The following is a 20,802-nucleotide window of genomic DNA, read 5'->3' as shown; positions in this document are numbered from 1 at the left end:
CAGCTAAAATAAAACAGACCAGGGGCTTGCTTTGTCAGAAGGCAAGTAGCATTGTATAATCACACCCATACGGATAAACACTTGCCTACCGAAACAGGATGATCTTTTCTATACTTTCTCCTAGGGACAGCCCCTGGGCTGTGCTGTCCCTAGAGCATGCCCAGTCATTGCCTGGGAGAGTTGGCACAGGCCAGGCAGCGTGCTAGCAAAAAAACATCACAAATGACTGAGCCTGCCAAACCTGTGCTGTGGTCCTGTTTTATGTATCAAATAGGCTTAACCATGGAATCAAGTTGTGCTATCGTTATCCTGTTCCTCAAGAGAGTAAGTTTTATTTATATCCATTAGATCGGTTGTTAACCACCCCTTATATTAGAAGAGCGCTCCAAATCTTACTCCTCTGAGATGTGGAACCCTAATTACAAAGCTGAATGAGAACTTGGAGCTGTGGAAGTTGCTGGCAACTTTAGTGCTTCTGTTGAAGGCTCAATGCACTCACACTAGAAGAGGACTACAGAGGGTGTTCGCTGTAAGAGAGGATGCCTGTCTCAAATGTGATAGACAGAAAAGCATAATTCAGATCGCTGGTAGACATCACTACTTGGTTTAGTGAGAATTACTATCAAAATCATCCCTTGTGAATTGATGCATTTATGATGGAATATCTGTTCTGAAAAAACAGGCAGGAAGATCAGATATCAAAATGATGCAGAATAGATTTGTTGCTACAGAGAGAAATAAAATCTGGGATTGTCTGTCTGCAAGAGCAGAGATAAGAAAGGGAATGACTAATGTTTTCATTGCACAGGGGCAGCGAAGTACCTGCACAGAGAAGCAAAAGCAAAAAAAAAAAGTCCAAAGCAAGTATCTGAAATGTATTAAGAAGACTTATGCATGATTAACCAGCTCTCAACCCAAATATATTTGTCACCTACAAGTTGGTTTTTTATAGCCATGAAATTATCAGTAAGGATTTTCCAAAATCAAATACTCTTACGTTAAGCATTATCTATACCAGATTAAAAAGTAAAAATTCTAGATTGGGCTTTCTAAATACACAAAGCTGGAAACATTCAGAACAGGGTTTTAACTTGGCCTTTGTGGACATAATGGTTTCAAAGATCCCTTGAGGGTTTGGAGATCTTTGACCCTTTTCTGATTTCAAAGCACAGGCACCAACTAGAAAGATCCCAGAGAAGTTTGCCACTGCTGTGAAGGGGACAAGGTCTGTGAAGATGAGCTCCCTTCCCACTGTATGTATATGACAGAAATGAGGTGGCCTTTTCTTTCAGAAGTGGTGCAGAAATTATCTTTCCTTTTAATTTCCTCTCTGATCAAGATCTCTTTCAATGGGTAATTAATCCTCATAGTCAGCTATTACTCTGCCAGATGATCTCTCATTTGCTGAACCATCAAAAGCTTGTTGACTTTACATTGCTTTCAAACTGGCTGGTACAGTTAGAAATCAAATTTGATTTATAGAAATCAGGTTTCAAAACAGCTGACGCTGTCTGAGAAAGTTGCAGAAATTGTGGGAGAGAATGTATTGTTTTGACTTCAGTACCAGATTACAGATTACCTTCTCATACACCCCGAACAAATGACTCCAAGCAAAGGCTTATTATGATGATGATTTATGGCTTTAATTTCTAAGAGACTGTATGATCTGGCTGATGTTTCCTGGCACTGGATTCACTCAACATTGCTAATATTTTTCAAAGCTGCCTTAAACAATTTATGAGCTTTAATGCCATTGTTTAAAGTAATTAATATATATGTAAATCTAGGGAGGCAGACTTACAGTTGTATCTATGTTCTAGCAAGCTCTTGTCCCTCAGCTGAACTGTAGTAGTGACCACATAGTTATATACATTCTTTCTGCTTGTACTCTCAGTTTCATTGAAATTCAGTGTGACAGTTTTCCAGCCGGTGTACATTTGTGAAGGGCAAGTGGGCTCAAGCATGCTTTTGTGCTGCTCGCTCTCCTCTTCTGGGTTTTACTGACTTTTTGTCTAGAAGGTGATTAGCATTGAAAGAATGAGCAGGAATTTATTAGCACATTTTGAAATATAATTTTTTATACTTCTTCTAAAGAAAGTACAAAGTTTGTTAGATACATCTATAACTGCTAAGAATTTTGACCATCCAGCCTTCAGTCCCTCACTTACATTACAGTGATAGTCTTACTGAGTGTCCCTTGCCTCAATGTAAGACCGTGATCTTCGATTCCTAACGACCACTCTCTCTGAGGCCTTGGGTAGGTAGAACTGTGGCTTTGGTGCCTTGATTTGTTCAAGCCTCAAAGTTTCCAAAGATAAAACAGAAACATGCTCACAGCAGATCTGTGACTATCTTTATGGCACAGCCTTTCTGTAATGATCAGCCACATGCTGCCTGCTTAGGTTAAGATGCTCTCTTAGATCATATTTAAATTCTAAACTTTTTAGTAGGTGGTGTGTGCCTAAGAGCATAAGAACAGCTAAAAAAGCTTGCTTACCTGTGCCAGCTCCTTGTCCCCTATATCCAGCATGTGGAGGCAGTGGTGTATACCAGGGGATGTGTATCAGCAGCACAGAGCAAGTGTTCAGTGACAGAGCCTCGACATTCTGTCCTTAGCTCCCAGCCGTCCCACCTGGGCACTCCTGCAAGTGTGTGCTGGTGGACCAAGTACAGTGACAGACACACCGTGGTGCCTGTGTAAGGAGGAACTGTCCAGGCTGTGTGGGGTTTCAGTGATCTGCCTGGGATGTAGAGGTCACAGACGGCTGGGTGTCTTTCTGTTCAGGTTTCTCTGTGACCATCTGTTTATCTTCCCAGTGCTTGTGACCTTTATGTGTTCACGTAGCCCTTCTGTCTTCTCCTCATTAGACTGATCCATTCTTGTTGCTGATGTGCCCTAGAAGACCCATTAGACTGTTTTGGGGACCCAGTGATTTCCAGGGTTGCTGCACCCTCTTGTGTGAACTTGTCTCAGGTGGTGACCAGCTGCATGCCCACCCCATTCCAGTGCAGCTAGGGCCAGGCTTCCTCCATACGAGTGCTCTAGATGCCTGAACAACGTAGCTGAAGTTAGGGGAAGCCCCAGTGCAGAATGCCTTGGAGTATCCTTTGGAAAGGAACATTTTCTTGCTATGCCAGAAGGTTTATCTTCTGGTTTTCCCCTATGGAACGCTTTAAAGGGAGAGGGGGAAAAAAAAAAAAAAAGTATGTCTTGCCTACAGACAATCCCATGGACACAGAAGTCAGTTCAATTATTTAAAGAGATCAAGAGAACTTAAAAATGAAAAACTATTGTGGGAGAGCGTGGAGCCCAGCCTGAACCTCTCTGCAGCAGGTGGACTCCTAAGAGGTCTTCCAGAGCCTGCTGGCTCCTGGTTGGCCCACCAGGACCTGCTTGGCAGCACACTGATGGTGGCAATGATGTGAACACAATCATTGCACTCGCTGTTGGTTGTGTCTAGTTGTAGTAAGAATTAATAGATAACCATTTTTCAAAAACCCTTTGATTTGCTTTTGTTTCTGTTGGTGTATAGATGTTTGGGTGACGATTAAGGTGGAACTGCAAAATACACTCATTTTACAAACTCACTATAAGTGTCTTTACAGTTTTTACAGTTAAAATCTTTTCTCTGTTTATATGAAATAGTCTTCCTTTGCAGGTTTACATAGTTTCCTGAAATAAGTGTAATTTCTCTGTGAAAATACCACAGATACATATTTATGTATACAATTTCAGTTAAGGGGGTTTTTTAGGCTGTGGAATGATCTTCTGAGTAGAGCTCTGTAAATCTTTTCCGATTTGCTAGGTGAACCAAAAGCCTGAAAATAAATTTGGAATCAGCCCAAGTCAACCAAACAAAACACAGTGCAGTTAGGAAAAAAAATCGTAAAAGGAATAGGATTCAGCTTCCTGGAGTAACATTATTTTATTATTTTTTAATTAAACTCAGTTAATTCCTTTGGAAGCATTACTGGGAAAACAGGCAAACCTGCTTTTCCTCACTTTCCCTTGACTGCAGTGGGAGCTCGGGGAAGATGAGGGGAGAGTGTACTCCTGACTGCAGCATCCCGTTGATGTCAGACGGGATGGAGCTGAGCTGCTGGGCTGTTGGTTTTTGGTTTTCTTTTCCCAAAAGTAAATGTAAAGGAATGCTCCTAACAATTTTAAACGCCTTTGAAATAAATAATTTCATTTAAGGTTCTTTGGGTAAAAAAAAAAAAAATACCCCACAAAAAAAACCCCGTTCAAAACAAAAAACTCCAACAACATTCTTTGCTGACGAGACTGAGATTTTTCACTCTCTGTAAACCAGGTTTTGAAAGCGAATTGCCGGATTCGGCACGAACTGTTACGAAATTCCAACTCGGCATGCCCCGGGGAGGCTGGCTGCTTGCCAGGGAGGCCGGCCCGCTCCTCGGGCAGGGCAGACGCCGGCCGGTGCCTCCCTCAGGGTCCGGGGGAAGGCCCGAGTCCCCGCCGGCCGGTGCCTCCCTCAGGGTCCGGGGGAAGGCCCGAGTCCCCGCCGGCCGGTGCCTCCCTCAGGGTCCGGGGGAAGGCCCGAGTCCCCGCCGGCCGGTGCCTCCCTCAGGGTCCGGGGGGAGGCCCGAGTCCCCGCCGGCCGGTGCCTCCCTCAGGGTCCGGGGGAAGGCCCGAGTCCCCGCCGGCCGGTGCCTCCCTCAGGGTCCGGGGGGAGGCCCGAGTCCCCGCCGGCCGGTGCCTCCCTGCTGAGGGGCGGGAGAGCGGGCTGAGGAGCCGCGCGGGGCGGGGCGGGGCGGGGCGGGGCCGCGCGGGGCGGGGCGGGGCGGGGCGGGGCGGGGCGGGGCGGGCGCTGACGCGGCGCGCTCTCGCTGTCTGTTGCAGATCTTCGAGTGGTGGTACTTCCGCAAGTACGGGACGTCCTTCATCGAGCAGGTCTCGGTGAGCCACTTGCGCCCCCTGCTGGGCGGGGTGGACAACAGCGCGCCCAGCACCGCCAGCGCCGCCAACGGGGACGCGGACTCCAGCCGCCAGAGCGTCTCAGGTGAGGGGCGGCGGGCGGCGGCAGCTGCCGCCTGTCCCTCGGCTTCCCAGGCGGTGTAAAGCTGAAGGTTCCCGTGCCCTGGCTCACTCAGTGCGGGGGGGGAATGGCCGTTATATGCCCGAGGGAGGACAGAGCGGCCGGTTCGGGCAGCCGGCCCTCCCGCCCCACCGCTGCCCCGGGCCCGGCTTGGCAGCAGCCCCGGGGCGGGCGCGGGGTACAAAATACCATCTTGTTCTGAAGCCGTAAGACCAGATGAGGCTTCCTTTAAACTTGTTCTCTCGTCAAATAAAAGGCAGAGCTGCTTCATTAATTGCTCTGGCTAATTATATCTTTCCAAATCCATGCCGTGCTCCTTGCTCAGGCTGTGTTGCCAGTGCATCTGTTCCCTCCGTGTTCTGAAAGCCCGGCGAAATTGCACATGCTCTTTCTGCAACATCGTTTCTAAAGGCAGGCAGTGTTTTTATTTAAATTATTTTGAATAATAACAAAGTTGTAACCAAAAACATCAGAAAAAGATGTGAAGAATGCCCATCTGCTTTTGTGTCGCTTGATTATTTAGATCATGAAAGTAGTATGTAAACAACGTTTGGATTTCACTCGAGTAAGTGGAAGCGCAGTGGCTTTCGATAGCTAAAAGGCTTGTTCTGTACCTGACTCTGCTACTGATTTGATTTGTGACTTTGCACACATCATAACGCCTTCAGGTTTTAACAAAAGGCCTCCAGTTTAGGGGCCCTGATTTCTGGCATTTGCAATGTTTGTGAGCTTCCAGGCCTTCAAAGCCGCTAGGAGCTTCAGTGCAAGGAGTGGGTGCTGCAAGTCAGGCTGAAGGTGTCTGACTCTGAGCCATTCAAACCTTTAAAGTTGACTTTCTGGCTTCTTTTCTAGTGTGTGTGATTATTATGAATTAGCATGTGATTGAGGAGGTGTTTTGAGAGCCTTACATGACCAGTATAAATGTACAAGTTGTCATTTTTTCGTGCGTTTATGTATTACTGTAATGGACACATATTTACTTGGTCTGGTGAAGAAATGTTAAATCACAAGAAATCAGCTCTCATGTGATGGTGGGGAAGATGTCAGTGTGAACTGAGGCAGCTTGAGTCCTGTTGCAACTCTGCCACAGGAGGACTATCCCTGCAGGTCACTTTGGTCAGGTCACAGGGTTTGGGGTTCTGCTGAGGCACTTTGATTCCGGTGCCTGGTCGCCTGAGGATGGTTCCTCTGAGAGACAGGCCAGCCTGCCTAAAATGAATCAGCCCCCTAAGCACTGATCTTTGCAGACTGAAGAGGAGTCCCAGGGGAGCTTGTCTCTGTGCTTGGGTGACTCAGCTACCTGGGGGGGATGGTTTGAAGACCTAGCCCATGGGTGATGAAGGTGCTGAAGTGGTGTTGCTTCTGGCTTGAGCTGGAGATGCCCACTGCAAAAGGAAAGTCAGGGCAGGAGCATCTTGGCTTTTGTTCCTCGTCTGTGAAATGAAGGCCACCTGTTTCGGCCCTAGCTTGCCATACAGGCCATAATCTTAATGCTAAGAAATTAATTTGGGTTTCATTAGGGATGTGCACCTAGAGTCAAGTACAGTTTCATTAAATTTATTTCCTCTGCAGGCTTTTAAAATATATCAGAATTAACAAGTGCAGAAAACTGAATGAAAAAATATGTATTTTAGTTATTATTATTATTTTTTAGCAGCTGAGGTGCCTATTTCTGTACCTGGCAAATTTTATTTCTGCTCTTCAGTGTTCATGAAAACAAGCAAACAACAATTAGCTTTGAACTCACAAGTTCAATGAAATAGGTGGCCTCAAAATCCCTTGCTTTCTGCTGAGTATTTCTACTTAAGCACAGCAAATTCAGCTGCTGTCATTCCCATCCGAGGAGAGGCTGTGAATAGCAGCATTGCGTCGTCCAGGATATTAGATTTGGATGAACTGGCAGAAAGCATGGGATGGCTTGGAAACACCTGAAAACTCATCAGTGTGCTCAGTCACACTTCAGCAGCTCTGAAATAACTCATTGTTTTAAAGCAGAAGGCACAGTATTTTGACTAATGAGGTTCACCCAAGCATCTTGACTTTTCTGATGTAAAGAAATAGTTAAGGAGTGTGTTTCCTTTCAGTGCATTGGCACTTGAGTCTGTGAGTTGGGTCTCTCACAGTGTCTCTGGATAGTGTGTCTGTACAGATAGCTTGTTATTTGTGCCTTCAGAAAGATAGCATGCTCAAAACATGACCATTGAACAAGGAGCTGAAAGATTAATCTTCAGTAGACCCTAATTGCTTGTATAAAATAAGGGATACAGTTTTATTACTTGTAGCATAACAGGTAAGGCAGCCTTTTCAGTTTACCCTGCGTCAGTGCTGGGGTATTTCTTTCACTGTCCAACAAGGTGAAAATGGCTTTTTCACTTGGCGCACCCCGTTTTCCTATGTAGATATTTGACTATGGTAGAATATTGCAGTATATAGCTTTGTCGTCAGAAGCGTGGTTGTTGTACTGAGACCACAGTACCAGCAGATACCAAGACAAAAACAACAAAGAACAAACACATCATGTTTAACCAGCTAGACAGATGTCAAACTCTACCCCCAGGACAGGAGGTGGTAATAAAATCCCTTCTTCACCTCCTCTTTTTGTTCTCCAATTCCACCTTTCCCTGCTACAGTGCTGAAGTAGTGCATACTTTGGATAAAGTATAACCACTTAAATAAGATGAACAAAAAGAATGGTGTCACTGTGATAAAATAGTTGCCTAATCCTCTTGGTTGCAACTAGTAAGCCAAACCATTGAATTGTACCTCTGGAACTGAGAAGGCTGATGTGGATTTAATATTTATGATAGTTTGAAAGTCATATTATGTAAAAATTGTCAGATTGAAGCTTGTCAAACAGCCGTACTGTCTGGGTGCACAACAGAACAGCTGAATGTTGATCAAGCACTTCTGCTGAGTAAACCAGTGGAACTTTCTAATATTAGCTACCTCCTGAAGTGGTTAGTTGAAAGATGCAGATGTATAATCAATGCATTCGCTCTTCCCAAACCTCTTCCCATTCCCCTGTCTCTGTTTCACACATAGTTTTAGGTGATGTAGGCAGCAAGCTGAGGGCCCACCTCCTTTGCCACTTCACTAGTGTTTGTGTAGCTGTGGGTGTCATTATGTTACTGCAGATAATTTCTGTAAAATGCTTTCTCTCCATACCACTTTAGCCTTACACTTAGAAACGGGAGCTGCATTCAGGAGAAAAGAGAAGGTCTTGACTTGCAGTTCTGTATTTCTGTCCCTTTCTTTAATGGAACAGGCATAAAGGGAACAGGCATACACTTAGCATGTCGTATAAGAAGGCTTGATACCCTGCTGCCTCAATATCCCACCAGAAAACCGTCTCTATGATCTGTGTAGAAACAATGTCACAAGATTTTGTAGGGGAAAATGTGCTGGTTGACTTTTGGTACTGGAAAGCAGCTGGTGAAATGCTGGCAGGCTGTCAAGCCTTGGAGCAGGCTGTCCAGGGAAGTGGTTGAGTCTCTGTCCCTGGAGGTATTTAGAAGACGTGGTAGATGCAGCACTTAAGGACATGGTTTTGTGGTGGACTTGGCAGTGCTAGGTTAACAGTTGAACTTGATGATCTTGAAGGTCTTTTTCAGCTGAAACGATTCATGATTCTATGATGAGTTTTTGCAGAGCACCATGTGAGGGGTCATCCAGTAGCAGATCTGTGGTGGAACGACACTGCCTCTTGGTGAATATTTGTGCAGATATTGGGTTTGGTTCTGGTCTCAGCTTCACTGGAGTGAATTGTCTTTGTTGAAATGAAGAGAACAAGTCTAGTGTTAAAGGAAGAAAAACCAGAATCAAGACCTCAGCTTTTCAAAAGCTATAGAAATTCATTTTTACGTGTTTGGTTGGGTTTTGATAAGTTCTATTCTGAATTATATTGTTGTGGATTTTCTAGTTTCTTCCTGCCTGCATTGTGAAGAATTGACAGGTTTTTTCCCCCTGAAAGAAATGTATGAAATGCTTTTAGTGTTCCCAAACCTTTGCAATGCAATGAACTTTTCTCTGCCAATCACCTTCAACATCCTTTGTCAACTCTAGTATGCTTTGTAACTTAAGTAAGGTCAGTAGATGTTGCCATGTATTTTTTACTTCATGAGCTAAAGAGGAATTTGATTTGGCAAGTGTAACTGAGATTCTCGGTGATTTACAGTATTAACTGGACAGTTTTTCTGATTTTTTTCTGTGGAAATAACAAGTCCATAGGGACCAAGTTAATTGCTGTTTTTCACTGCAATAACCCAGTGTGATCCCTCTTCAATTCTGCATTACGGTAAATGTGAGTCCTGGCACTAATCAGTATTATCTTTTCATCTGGTGTTTGGAGCTTTGTTAGTGTTTATTTGTCTGGAATGATTATGTTTGTTGACACTAATCTATAATTAAATTATTATTTTAAAAGGGAAGAACAGTCTGATTACCTGCATCTCTATGCTCTTGATATTTTTTTCCCCTATAAATAAGTCATTTGGTGAGGCTCATTAGAAGATAACTGATGTTTCTGATAATCCTCAAGTACCATTGTAATGTGAGAGAGATTCATTATTGTGTGTTTCTGTTTATAACAGAATGCAAAGTCTGGCGAAATCCTTTAAATTTGTTCAGAGGAGCTGAATATAATCGGTAAGTGCTACAGTGTTACGGTTTTGGGCATAGTACTGGGTTAAGGACCTTGGCTGTGCACATCCATTAATCTAACTCAGAGATGGACAAACAAAACCAACTGTGGACATGTGCTCATGCCAGGTTTTTTCTGTCATTTGTAAAATGTTTCTGAATGAAAAGGAATTTAAATTCATGCTCATGCACTTGTTACTTCTGCAGTTTTTAGTGACCCTATAAAAAAAAAGGAAAAACCTACCAGGTGTACTTGGTACTGTTAAGGCAGTAATTCTGTTCAAATCAGTTATAGAAAACAACATAATGAATTACATCTAGGTTTCATGCAGTCTTAGTGTGTGAATATGTGTGTTACCAATTTCCAGTGTGTACTTTCCAACATCCTCATTAGCGTAGGTTCAACTACTGTCGCTCCATCACAGTACAGCGAAATGCAACATGTGTTGGTTGGGAGATTGGCTGGGTGACCTTACTAGGCTATGCCCATCTCTAATGTCTAGGATTCTTTTCTAGATTCATTTTGCCAAATGTGACCTCATTAACCAAAATGTCTCTTTTTTGGCATGTTTTCAGGTATACATGGGTAACAGGGAGAGAACCTTTGACTTACTATGATATGAATCTTTCAGCACAGGACCATCAGACATTCTTTACATGTGACACGGATCATTTACGGCCTGCAGATGCTAGTAAGAAACCTTGTGAACAACTGGTTTTGCTAATAGGTTAATGATTGTTTTAAACTGGTGCAAGAAAAATGCAGTCAGGCATCATTTCTCTAGGGAATAAGGAAAGGCAAAAGTCTGATCATGCCTGGAAAATCGTTGCTGTTGTATTTGTAGAATTCTAGATCTGAACAAATATCTTTGTAGGTATGAACTATCTAATTTGTGTCACTATTTTGTTCTGCTTTCTTGCTGAAGTCATTCAAGGTACCATTTGCAAGTGTAAAGATTTGGGGTTTTCCCTGTTTCTTGCAGCGGCTTCAAACATATATAGCTTAATTTGCCTCTGGCTGCAGTGTGGCATGTTAAGTTACATTATCCAGGTCCCATTTAGTCTATGCGGACAGAAGAGAGAGAGCTTATGTAAAACTTGAGTCCTGTGTTTCATTCCCAGATGTAGTTTGAAGCTCTGTAGAAAACGGAAACAACACATTTACAGCTGAATTTGATAGAAGTGGCTTTAGTTGTGTTAAGCCTTTATTGTTAAGTCCACACGCAGACTTTGGTTCTGTGACATGTTGAAATGCACGACAATGATTTTGATCATCAGAATTCGCCTCTGAAGAGACAAATCTTTGTCTCTTAGGCAAGGAGAGATACTGACAGTTGGGCACTCCATTCTGAGGGCATAATTACAAAAGAGAACATACTGTGCTTTTTTAACACGCGATAAACATGAATCCTAGTTTCTGAACTTGATGGGCTAATTATGAGGCAGTCTGATTAACCTGGATGTTGTTTCCATTTAACATTCACCTCAAGCAACAGCACAGTAAGGAACTAGAATAAGAATCCTAACTGTCCTTGTATTCTTTTGTGTCCTGTGGAATCTGCTACTCCAAGAGGAAAAAGCTGCTTCTTGCCTCTGTACGTGACAGTGCAGATGGCATGATCTCTCAGCCAGATTTTCCTATGAAAAAGAGTTTAATTAAGTGAAAGAGTAAAGCTGAGTATTTGGGACAAAAATATCATGTTGATTATGACTATTATGATTATTTTGAGGGATCACTGACCTCTTTGAGTGCTGTGGAGTGAGTCAGGCTGAGCAAAATAAATTCTGTTGTTATAATGCAGTAGATTCTGCTTGTTAATGCTGTAATGACTGATATGCCTCTGTTCTGCTTTGTTTATTGAACAGTAATGCAAAAAGCCTGGAGAGAGAGAAACCCCCAAGCCCGAATTTCTGCAGCACATGAAGCTTTGGAATTGAATGAGTGAGTGACAACAACATTCACATTTATTTCCTGTCATTTAAAAATCCATTTGATGATAGCTTAAGGCAGGGGGGGTTGCTACAGTAATTTTTAATGATGATTACAGGCCTGTCACAGCAAGGCCTGCAACGGGAGGAAAAAAGCACAGCTGCATGTTGTGCTAGCCACTCAGAAAATCCTTAGGGCAGCATTGACAATGGGAGTCTTCTCATTGATGTCAGTGGGCTTTGTATCAGCATAGCGAAGTGTTAATAAAGTTGTCTCCTAATGAGCATACGAACTATGCATTTATAGGCTAGAGAGTTCCCTTTGGGGTTTGTCAGTCATCCGGAACAGAGGCAAGAAAGAAGGGACTCATAAACACCTTCTGAAATATTCATTTCATAGTCTGAGAGAATATGATGTCATTTTGTGGGACTTTAGTCTTTGAGTCCATTATCTGTTTTCTCAGTAAGAAGCGTAGTATTCTGAGATCCCAAAATAAACTCAGTGCTGCGATGCTTTACTGGCATGGCAAACTGTATATATGTTGCCAAAGTGCACAAAGCGGAGAGAGTCCCTTAGGTTGCTGTCAGAGATTACAGCATTCTCGAATTCCATAACCTGGTGCCTTACAGAATGTCCTTTACATGTTTCATCAGAAGGTCAAAAAGAATTGTTTGTTCCTGCACAGCAGTTTAACTGAGAGAGCATGTAGCAGAGAAGGCTTTTGCAGGAGTGAGCTATAAGCCTATCCAGTTCTACTCACGTATCAGAGAATGGCTGAGGTTGGCAGGGACCTCTGGAGGGCATGTGGTTCAACACCCCTGCTCAAGCAGGGCCACCTCCAGCACGTTGCACAGAACCATTTCCAGTTGGCTTTTGGATATCTCCAAGGAGGGAGACTCTCCAGCCTCCCTGGACAACTTGTGCCAGTGCTGAGTCACCCTCACAGTGAAAAAGTGTTTCCTGATGCTCAGAGCAAGCCTCTTGTGTCTCAGTTTGTGCCCATTGCCTCTGGTCTGTAACTGGGCACCACTAAAAAGAACCTGGTTCCATCCTCTTTGCACCCTCACTTCAGGTATTTACCAACATTGATGAGGTCGCCCTGAGCCTTCTTTTCTCCAAGCTGAACATTCCCAGCTCTCTTAGCCTTTTCTTATATGTGAGATGCTCCAGTTACTTAATCATCTTCATGGCCCTCCACTGGACTCACTCTGGTATGTCCATGTCCCCTTGTACTGGGCAGCCCAGAACTGGACAGAGCATTCCAGGTGTGGCCTCACCAGTGCTGAGTAGAGGAGAAAGATCACCTTCCTCAAACTGCTGTCAACAGTCCTCCTAATGCTGAGCATTAGGATACCATTTGCTCTTGCTGCAAGGACACATCGCTGGCTCATGTTGAACTTGGTGTCCACCAGGACCCCCAAGACCTTTTCTGCCAAGCTGCTTTTCAGCTAGGTTGCCCACAGAAAGTACTGGTGCCTGGAATCTTGTTTTCACCCAGACCTGTTGTTTCCTGTTCCTCAGCTGGTGACTCTGAAACACAATTAGAGGCAGCTGCAGCCCAGTTTTATTTCAGTATAAAGAATAATCTTATCAGCAGTGTGCTTTGTGTGAGAGGTGTTTAAACATGTGAAATGAATGGCTTTGTGAAGATGCACCTTGATGGAGGCAGGTAGTTAAGACATCTAAATTAGACAGCTAAAAGCTAAAAGGTGACTCCTGCCGTGCATTTCACCTTTCTGCATATTCATTAAAATTCTGCTTTCTTGTTGGAGGAGGGTTTTTGGTTTGTAATCTTTACAATTGCATTTGTAATCTGTCCTTGGCATATGGCAAGTGTTATAGTTCTGTTGATTCTTTTCATACCATTACAGTAACAGAGGCATTTTCTGTTAAAACAATAGTGCGTAAAACTGGTCTTGGTTTCCAGAAGGAGCTTTAGTGATACAAGCCATGATTGCTTAGCGAGCCAGTCCTTTACTCTCTGGGGCAGTTGTCAGTAGGTGCACTCAAGTGGCTGAATGATACAGTACCTACAAATAAGAGTCATGGTCTGGTTGCCAGAATATTTATTCATCTGAATAGTTAATCAGAAAGGTATACGGACAAAACTCCATTGCCACTGTATTTCATACATCCTTGCCAGTCTGCATGTCTTTGTATAGCTTTTACTTCATACAACTTTCTCATGGTTTTTCGTCTGGTATTTTTACAGGTGTGCTACTGCCTATATACTCTTGGCCGAAGAGGAAGCGACAACAATTGTAGAAGCAGAGAAGCTGTTCAAGCAAGCTCTGAAAGCTGGAGAGGGCTGTTACAGGCGCAGCCAGCAGTTACAGCACCATGGTGCCCAGTATGAAGCCCAACACAGTAAGTTTCTTTGGATGGAATAGCCATTTCTATAAATGGGGAGAAGTTCTGGGGAGTTCTTCGGGTTTGGGTTTTTTCTTTTCCCTCTCAGAACTATGTACTCAGTATTCAACACTGGCTGGAATATGGCCCTAGAGCCAGACTATTCTGTTTCAGTGTTTCTGTTTGATTCTGTTACTGAGATGAGCAATGCTCAGATTACAGATGCACCTTGTCTTTGTTGCAGCAGAAAATGTTGTAACATGTACTTAAAAGAAAAGGTAGCAGAGCCAAAACAGTTCTGATATTCAGAAAATGCTGGACACTGTTTTAGTGTCTAGTGCCTTTAGCCATTTTGAAAACGTGGGCTCATATTGTGAACAGGCAGTAAGGAATGATGAAAACAGGAGTGAAGTGATGCTTTACCAGCTTTTTTCCTTCAGCTGTGAGGGTAAATATATACACTACATTGTTCTGTGTAAAATTTAATGGCAACCATTAACCAATGTGACATTTGAAAAGTTAATTGCATATATTAATGAAGGTCACAGAAACATAAAAAGTAACAACTGGAATAATACAGTGCTCTCATTGAAAGTCTAGATTTTTATTATTTTATTTTAAATTTTGAATAAGCAAAATTAGCTGCTGTGATGATATTTATTAGATGCTTCGTAAACCTGAAAATACATGGGAGTTCACTGCCGGTAAATAAACAAAAAGATAAAAAAAGCAATCAGTCTAGGTTATTTCTAGTCTATGATGGCTACTTCAGGCAAAAGTAATACCGATTAATTACATAAGCACAAGCACTAACATACTTTGGGCATCTTCAGGTTTCTCAGGACTTGCATTCACAGCCTCTAGCTATCTCGCATAATTTGAAGGTTACTGGTAAAAATTGTACATAGTGAGATTGTCTTGTGTTCTCCGGTTTCAAAAGTGTGCACATGTCTATACCTGAAAATGTGAGATTTTATAAAGCTTGGGGTTGTATTTTAAACATTTGTTGGTTATAAAACGGTATTTGGGATGATTTACTTATTTTTGTTAAAAATAAGAATATAGAGCAGCTGAGCCCTTGAAACGATTTTCAGGCTCTAGCTTATGGTGGTCTGTGAAACCTTAATTTGTGCACTGAATTCTGAGTGCAGAAAATGACAGTGATTCTACGAAAACTACACAAAAAAAATAATTAAACCCTGTCATGTTGCTTATGTCCAAGATAACCTGGTTACGTTTGTGCAGGCAAATCTAAGTATGATATTTTTGTAACCTGTCTGTACTAGGTTGCTACTGTCATCATGAAATTTCACACCCTGAACCTTCAGTATCACAGCAGAGGAAGTAACGAGTTGAACCTCAAAACTGAGTGCACTGCCACAGGGCAAAAGGGGCTAAAAAGTGACTGCCAGCTCTGCCTGTGGCTTCAGGGGGGCCGTCAGGAGGGGCTAGATTGTCATACTTCTCTATACCACCCAGTCTCCCCTTGATAATGTCAGTGTGCACTCACAGAAGTTAGAGAAGGTCCAGCCTCAGACATTGCCTTGGACAACAGGGTCTTCAAGTAGGTTTTCTTGATTATATGCTGGACTTCCACATGGTTTACAAAGGTGGAGAGCTCAGCTTTCTTTAGAGGGGAAGGACCATGGACAGATGTGTTGCAGTTCCATGGTTCTGTCTGTCATTCCATTTCTGGTCCTTAAAGTTGACTTCGGCATGAAGAGTGGGCATTTCATCTTTTACAGGTGAAAACCACTATGTAACTGCTTGACCAACAGTATATTGCTCTATATTTCTGTTTATTCATGTATTCCGTCTCCATACAGTATTTTATGTTAGACTGTGGAGTTTAAGAGTAAATAATGGTATTGAGTAACCAATTTAACCTCTTTCAAAAGGTGCTAGTTAACAGAAAGCACAGGCAATCTCCTTTTTAAGGTGGCATGTGTTCATCACCCCAAAACATTAGCCACCTCAGAAAATTTTGACCTGAAAGGTTATCTTGATTTCATAGTAAGTAAATGGCTTTTGACCATTCCTTCTGGAAAGACTGAAAAGGAGCTTGGCCTGAAGTGTATACCTCTTAGTTACACTAAATAAACACGTTGAAACAGATGTAACTAATAAATTGTTTATTAAATATGTAGGAATCAATACAGAGATAAGGAATTACACAATATAAAATACAGCTAAAGAAATCCCTCCCTTATATATTTTTTTCTTCTAAAAAGTCAGACCTTTCAACCTGCTGCTTAATGTATCTGAAAATTGTAATCGCAGTTTTAAAACAATTTGTAGGTACTTGGAATATTTTCAGTGCACATCTTGTTCTTATTATGAAGGACTTGAAAATGTTAGGAACACACTAAAGTCTTCACAGACTGCATACTATACAGAAAGATAATTCGTAGCAGGTGTCTTATATTTTCATGATGTGGTAATTTTGTTGATGATTAGCTGTCCGCTCATTTCCTGTTGGTCCAGAAGCATGTTAAGAGTTCACATTTGAATTATAGGGAAGAGAATGAGAAATTAAATGAGTAAGAAATCTCCAAGAGAATAATTATTATCGCTGCTTAGTTTCTGTCATCTTCGCTGTTACGGCATCTTCCAGCACATAGGATTGTCTTACCTGCAATGCATTCGTTTGCCATCCATAATTAGTGGTTTGAGTGATTTGAAGACGATAATTGAGTAACAAGTAAAGGCTCTGTAAACAGAAAGCTGAGGGTACACTTCTTTTCTTCTGATCATTAAGAAAAAGACTGTTAGAGGATGGAGATTTGTTTCGCTACATCTCCTGTTAACAAGCATGGACATCGTAACAGACAAAAAAGGCAGGATAGAATATGCATTTGCACGGATACCCTTCTCTTAAGCATGTACGTGGTTTGGTAAGGAATTGAATGCACTGTGTGACCACAGGGTTTTGTGCCAATGTTACCTCCATAGGGGTTCTCCTTGCCTCACTCGATTACTTGATCATCTGTACCCTATAGCATTGTCTGTACCTTTAGATCTGCTTATATTTCATAGGTGTAAGGTCAACGCATGGGTCCTTATTGATAACACTATGTATCGGGAGCAATTCCACTGATTATAAGTGGTGTTATGCAACTTCTAAATCAGCAGAATTTGGTAATTTTTTATTAAAATTATTGTGAAAGCATTGATGATAGCAAATAAAAATGGCAAGAAAGCTATGTTTCCTTTTGTGTTGGAATATTAAATGAACCTTTGTTTTATCTTTTTTATCTTAATGCTGTTTCTTTTTCCTCTTATACAGGAAGGGACACCAATGTGTTAGTTTATATTAAGAGGAGGCTGGCAATGTGTGCAAGAAAGCTGGGAAGGACCAGGGAAGCAGTGAAAATGATGAGAGATGTGAGTTTGGATTTGTTTCACATGTGATACTTAGATAATAGTAGCACAGAAATGATACGCATCTCCTTACAAGTTAGCATCCATTCCTCCTGCATGCGGCACTGCTAGTAGTGATTTTGTATGTGTAGTGTACATAAAGATTACGTTAAGAGATCATTTATTTATAAGATTGCAAAAGCAACACTTTGAAGTCATAAAATTCCAGATGGACAGTTGCCCATACAGACTGAATTTCCCATCGTGGTACACGTGCAATGGAATGCAGTCTTTAATTATTTGATCATGAAGTTACTAACATTTTTTCTGAAGCGTGTAATGAATGCTGCTACCTTATTAAACAGGTCTTAAGTATTTTCTTTCCTCCTCACAAAGGTGCAGTTTGTCTGTGTGCACTGCTTACATCACACTATTTAGACCTAAGGACAGTGTTATTTATTCATGCAAAACCTATTACTGAGAAGTCAAAACCAAGTAAATAATCTATAATGAACTGATTTCCCTCTGAGATGGAGGATGACTATATCCCTGTTTTGTAAGCAGGGAAGCCACCAGTGGTGGTCATCTGTCAGTAAGATACAAAGCTACAAATCTGAAACACCAAACTAGCTACTTTGGGGATGGCAGGAGGGAAAGCTGTCCACATAAGGAACAGCGTATGTTTCAGGTATGTAAAATGCTCGAGTTTAGTGATAGCTGCAAATGCCCAGCGTTTCTTCAAATGAGATCCCCTGGATGTTGATTAGGACCACAATTCTTTGAGGAGGTGACTTGCCTTACCTGAGGTAGCAAGCCTGTGACACAAGGAGGAATGGAGCCCTAGAGTTCTGGACAGCTGACGGTAAAACAGCTTACTAGTTTCCTGTGTTCTTCTAGAAAGAAGAATACTTCGTTTTCCAGCTCCCAAAAAAAAGTGAGGTAGAGATGAATCTGGCAAGTTACGCTGAAGGACCTAAATTCTAAATGCACAAAATGGAATCCCAGACGAGAATGAAGCACCTGTAAAGTGTGCTTTAGGCAGCTCAGATGGATGGTCCCTAAACCTGCGTAGTGAAAAGGGAAAGTCTCGCTGCAATCAGTGGGAATTTTAATGTAAAAAGCAAGTGGTTTTCTCTGGAGCTGAGGCACTTGCATCAATGGCCATAGGGCAAGTATGTCTGCCAGCTTGGAATCCAGCACCCAGCATCTTCTGCTGGAACTGGAGCACTCATGAATACTTTTTTTAAAAGTATTATTACAGAATTCATTGTAATAATGCAGGCCCTCATCCTAAATAATCTACCAGCTGGCAAGTGCTGAGTAACTTTGTTGCCTGTTTCTAGCTGGGATTTTTCAGGCAGGCAACTCTCACTCCCCAGAATCACTAGGCTTCCAGACCAGAGGTGTTGAAAAGGAACTTGTCAAAAAAACAGCCATTGCACATCTAGGAGTGTAGGAGAGAGGGATGAGAAAGACCTGGTTTTGCAGTCTTGTGGTCAGCTGGGAGAATGTTGATTTCAAAAGTGTTGTTTTCAGTCCAAGTAGTTCCACTGATTCCTCATGAATTTCATTACACGGGCACTCTGGGACAAATACTGAAATGTTTGGGGACAAACGTTAGAATTCTAAGTTCTGGCATTAATACACAGGAAAGATAAAATTTTGAATTTCACATTCAAATGTCACACATTATGATTATGGCAACTTCTGGAGCTTACTATTGGCTGCTGAATGTGTTCTGTGATCTGGAGATAGGGCTGTGTGGAACAGATTCTCTGTGAAGCCTTCTGCTGATGTCAATAGGTATGGATAATTGTGTATGCAGAGCACTGGATCCAGGGACTTGGGTGGTCCATGGAGGCCTAGATTTCTTATGCAAAGGGAGACCTAGAAATCTTTGATCGTAATGAACGGCTTATTCTGTAAGATAGAAGATTACGTGTTGTTGAAGCACAATGTGGGTCTCGAAAGGCAACGATGACAGGAAGACCCAAAGTCATTGTTCATTAGACTTGAAGGACGGAAAACACCCTCCTCAATAAGAATGTTTTGCTAAAATGAAAGGACAGGAGGCAAGACAAAGGAGGTATAAGGATAGAATTTTAGCTTCTAGAGCTTCAACTCAGATCAATGCATTCTGTATTTTTCCCCATACAGACACTGAGGCAAATCCTCAGAACAGAATTTAGATGCCTCTAGAGCTCTTTGTTGTGAGTAAGCAGAGCTAAGAATTAGCAGGTCCCTAGGTGAAATATAAAAGCAGCAGTATCTCTAGGTCACAGCTCCAGCACACTGGGAACATGAGTAGGGTCAAGTAAGCTTTGCAGATGCTTTTTTGAAACTGACTTGGAGTTACTTGGTTCTGATGAATGCATGTCCTCCATTTTTTCATGGAAGAAGTAAGTAGTATACTTACGAAGAAGTTTGAAGAACACGAATGTGTCATTGAAGGTTTCTGTGTGATTGATGAGGGAGGAGATGAATTTATTCACCCTAAAAAGAATATGAAGAGTGTGTTGGCTGGGGACTGCTGACTCTAGCATCAGGGGACAGAGGGTGGAGGCCCTGTTTGTGTTTGAAAGATTGAAAACAGGTTTCTCAAGACATGGAACACGATGGAAATGAAGTGTTAAGAGGTTCATGACACCATCTGGGAAATATGATTGGGTTGTAGTGAGTCTTTTCTACTTTGAAAAAAATAAAATATTTGAGAGTGTTTAATTCATTGCATATATGAGGCCATCTTGAGGACATTACTGATGGATTAGATTGTCTAATTTTATGGAAGAAAAGACTAAGATCCTGCTTAAAACGCCTTAATGGAAAGAAAATGAGTTGTTGGTGACTTAAATGAGATTTTGATTGTTTTGTTATATACACTACTGATAGGGAAATCATATTCTTTAATATTGAAGATATTTAAAACAATATTTTTAAACACTGTTTTTAAAAACTGTTTAAAAACAGGGGGGTTAATTTTAAAAAATTGGGTAGGAATTCCCATTCCTTCTGTGATTAATTTTGAGGTAGTATTTTATTGCTGGCTTTGCTGCTTGGATGTCATTCATTTAGTTGGGTTGAATTAATGCAAATTGCAAACCTGTAATTTTCATGGAAGCATGTAATTGACATCATTCATAGGTGTTGCTTTTACTTGTATTTCTGATGATAATTATTTACTATATTTTGCTATAGAAACCAGCAGCTGTCACTATTTGTATATATTGATTTAACTTGTGATCTCATTTTGATTAGTGGATTGTTGGAATAACTCCAGTCTAGTCAACAGAGTTATTCCTGTTTTGTTCTGGTTTATATAGAGCATGGTATGGTCTGGGAGGGAACTAGATCGCTTTTACTGTCCCTGAGGAGAAAGTCTACAGTGCTGGTTGTTTCATTCGTTTTGCTGATTATGTTAGGAGGTTTAAAACCAGTTTGTTCTAAATGACGTTGGAAAATTTGGTATGA

At 41.9% G+C, this 20,802-nt stretch overlaps 1 protein-coding gene across 9 annotated transcripts in view; it reads left to right on the top strand.

The window, feature by feature from the left end:
- The window catches only part of ST7 (suppression of tumorigenicity 7), a 151,768-nt gene that overhangs the window by 84,938 nt on the left and 46,028 nt on the right, over nt 1-20,802 (top strand). For 5 of the 9 annotated variants that reach the window (XR_005104436.1, XR_005104435.1, XM_037388983.1 and 2 more), the window contains exons 3-9: nt 1,173-1,253; nt 4,862-5,021; nt 9,647-9,701; nt 10,272-10,387; nt 11,562-11,637; nt 13,838-13,992; nt 17,261-17,358. Coding sequence is in view for 7 of the 9 variants with exons in the window: in XM_037388983.1 (XP_037244880.1) it covers nt 1,173-1,253; nt 4,862-5,021; nt 9,647-9,701; nt 10,272-10,387; nt 11,562-11,637; nt 13,838-13,992; nt 17,261-17,358 (741 nt within the window). In the remaining 2 variants the exon portion in view is untranslated. Of the gene's footprint in view, nt 1-1,167; nt 1,254-4,861; nt 5,022-9,646; nt 9,702-10,271; nt 10,388-11,561; nt 11,638-13,837; nt 13,993-17,260; nt 17,359-20,802 lie in introns of all 9 variants that reach the window. The other 4 variants (XM_037388984.1, XM_037388986.1, XM_037388987.1 and 1 more) reach the window with 3 other exon arrangements.

Source organism: Falco rusticolus, chromosome 5 (genome assembly GCF_015220075.1).
Source record: "Falco rusticolus isolate bFalRus1 chromosome 5, bFalRus1.pri, whole genome shotgun sequence".
Classification (NCBI taxonomy): domain Eukaryota; kingdom Metazoa; phylum Chordata; class Aves; order Falconiformes; family Falconidae; genus Falco; species Falco rusticolus.
This window is presented reverse-complemented; position numbering and strand designations above follow the sequence as displayed.